Raw genomic sequence first — 1,109 nt, 5'->3', positions numbered from 1 at the left:
AAAACATACACATGGGAGCATTAAGAGACACAGGAACCAATACCAGCTGGAGAAAGCGAGCACATGTTCATGTCCATCTTGGTCATTATTGCTCTACCTCCACTCTGGGGAAAAAGTGATAACTTGTCATAAAATAAGATGAAAATGAACAGCTATGATTTACATGAAATGGCAACCAAACACATATCTACATGACAAACTACGAAACCTCTGCTAGCACTTTCCTGAGACAAGTATTTCATGTGTGTTGCTTGATCAGAATCAATTCCTGAAATGCTCTTACTTTTCATAAAATAAGATGAAAAAGAGGCCACATTTCCTGTTCAATATGCACTAATTGGTTCATTTAGTTAGACTAATGGACTATAATGATCACATTTTGAGGTAATTTCAATGCCCTTAAAAAACATATATCACTACCAAAGGAACTATACATAAACGTTGACTATAATGATAATAATTTATACCTTCATGCATACCTGCTCAAACTCAGAAACTAAACTAAAAGTTCAACCTTCAATCCAACCGAACTAAAGTTAACAAAATTATGAAATTAAAATTACAAGATCTGCCCCTAATTTGATATAAATCGTTAAAAATAGTAGATTAATGAACTACAACCTTCAATAGTAGCTATTGCAAGTAGGAGATAGGTTTGGCAACCCTAGGAACCTAACAGTACTACCTTTCTAGGAAGTTTCAGTAGTTCTGTGTTAGAGAGAGAGAGAGAGAGAGAGACCTGGCGCGAGGTGGAGAGGAGAGAGGAGAAGGGCCTTGCGAAGGAATGGAGGCGAGTTAGAAATGCCATTGTTGAAGAAACAAGAAGCTCAAAGCGAGTTAGCGACTCCACAAGACAACAGCAACATCACCGTCGTGGCGTTGATGGTTGTGACTTGCGACTGATGTTGCTTTTCAGTTGAGTTGCGCCGCGCATCTTTCCCTCCCAATTTTAGTTTCGGAGATGCCCTCTTCCTCCTTTTTTATTTATACCGGTGATCGAATCCGTCATATTTACTGGTTTAATCGGTAATTACTAATTAAACCCGAATATTTAACTTAAATAAAAATATAAAATAATTAAAAATTAAATTTTAAAATATATATGTTTT

General features: G+C 36.3%; 1 protein-coding gene across 3 annotated transcripts in view; it reads right to left on the bottom strand.

Annotated features, from left to right (window-relative positions):
* Nucleotides 1-977, bottom strand: part of LOC107645515 (DNA repair protein recA homolog 2, mitochondrial) — a 3,747-nt gene extending 2,770 nt beyond the window's left edge. The window contains exons 1-2 of one of the 3 annotated variants that reach the window (XM_016349561.2): nt 686-977; nt 44-104 (exon numbers count right to left, since the gene is read on the bottom strand). In XM_016349561.2, coding sequence (XP_016205047.1) covers nt 44-104; nt 686-808 — 184 coding nt within the window. In that variant the 5' untranslated portion in view covers nt 809-977. Of the gene's footprint in view, nt 1-9; nt 105-685 lie in introns of those variants that run through there. The other 2 variants (XM_016349562.2, XM_016349563.2) reach the window with 2 other exon arrangements.

Source organism: Arachis ipaensis, chromosome B06 (assembly GCF_000816755.2).
Source record: "Arachis ipaensis cultivar K30076 chromosome B06, Araip1.1, whole genome shotgun sequence".
In the NCBI taxonomy this organism is placed as follows: Eukaryota; Viridiplantae; Streptophyta; class Magnoliopsida; order Fabales; family Fabaceae; genus Arachis; species Arachis ipaensis.
This window is presented reverse-complemented; position numbering and strand designations above follow the sequence as displayed.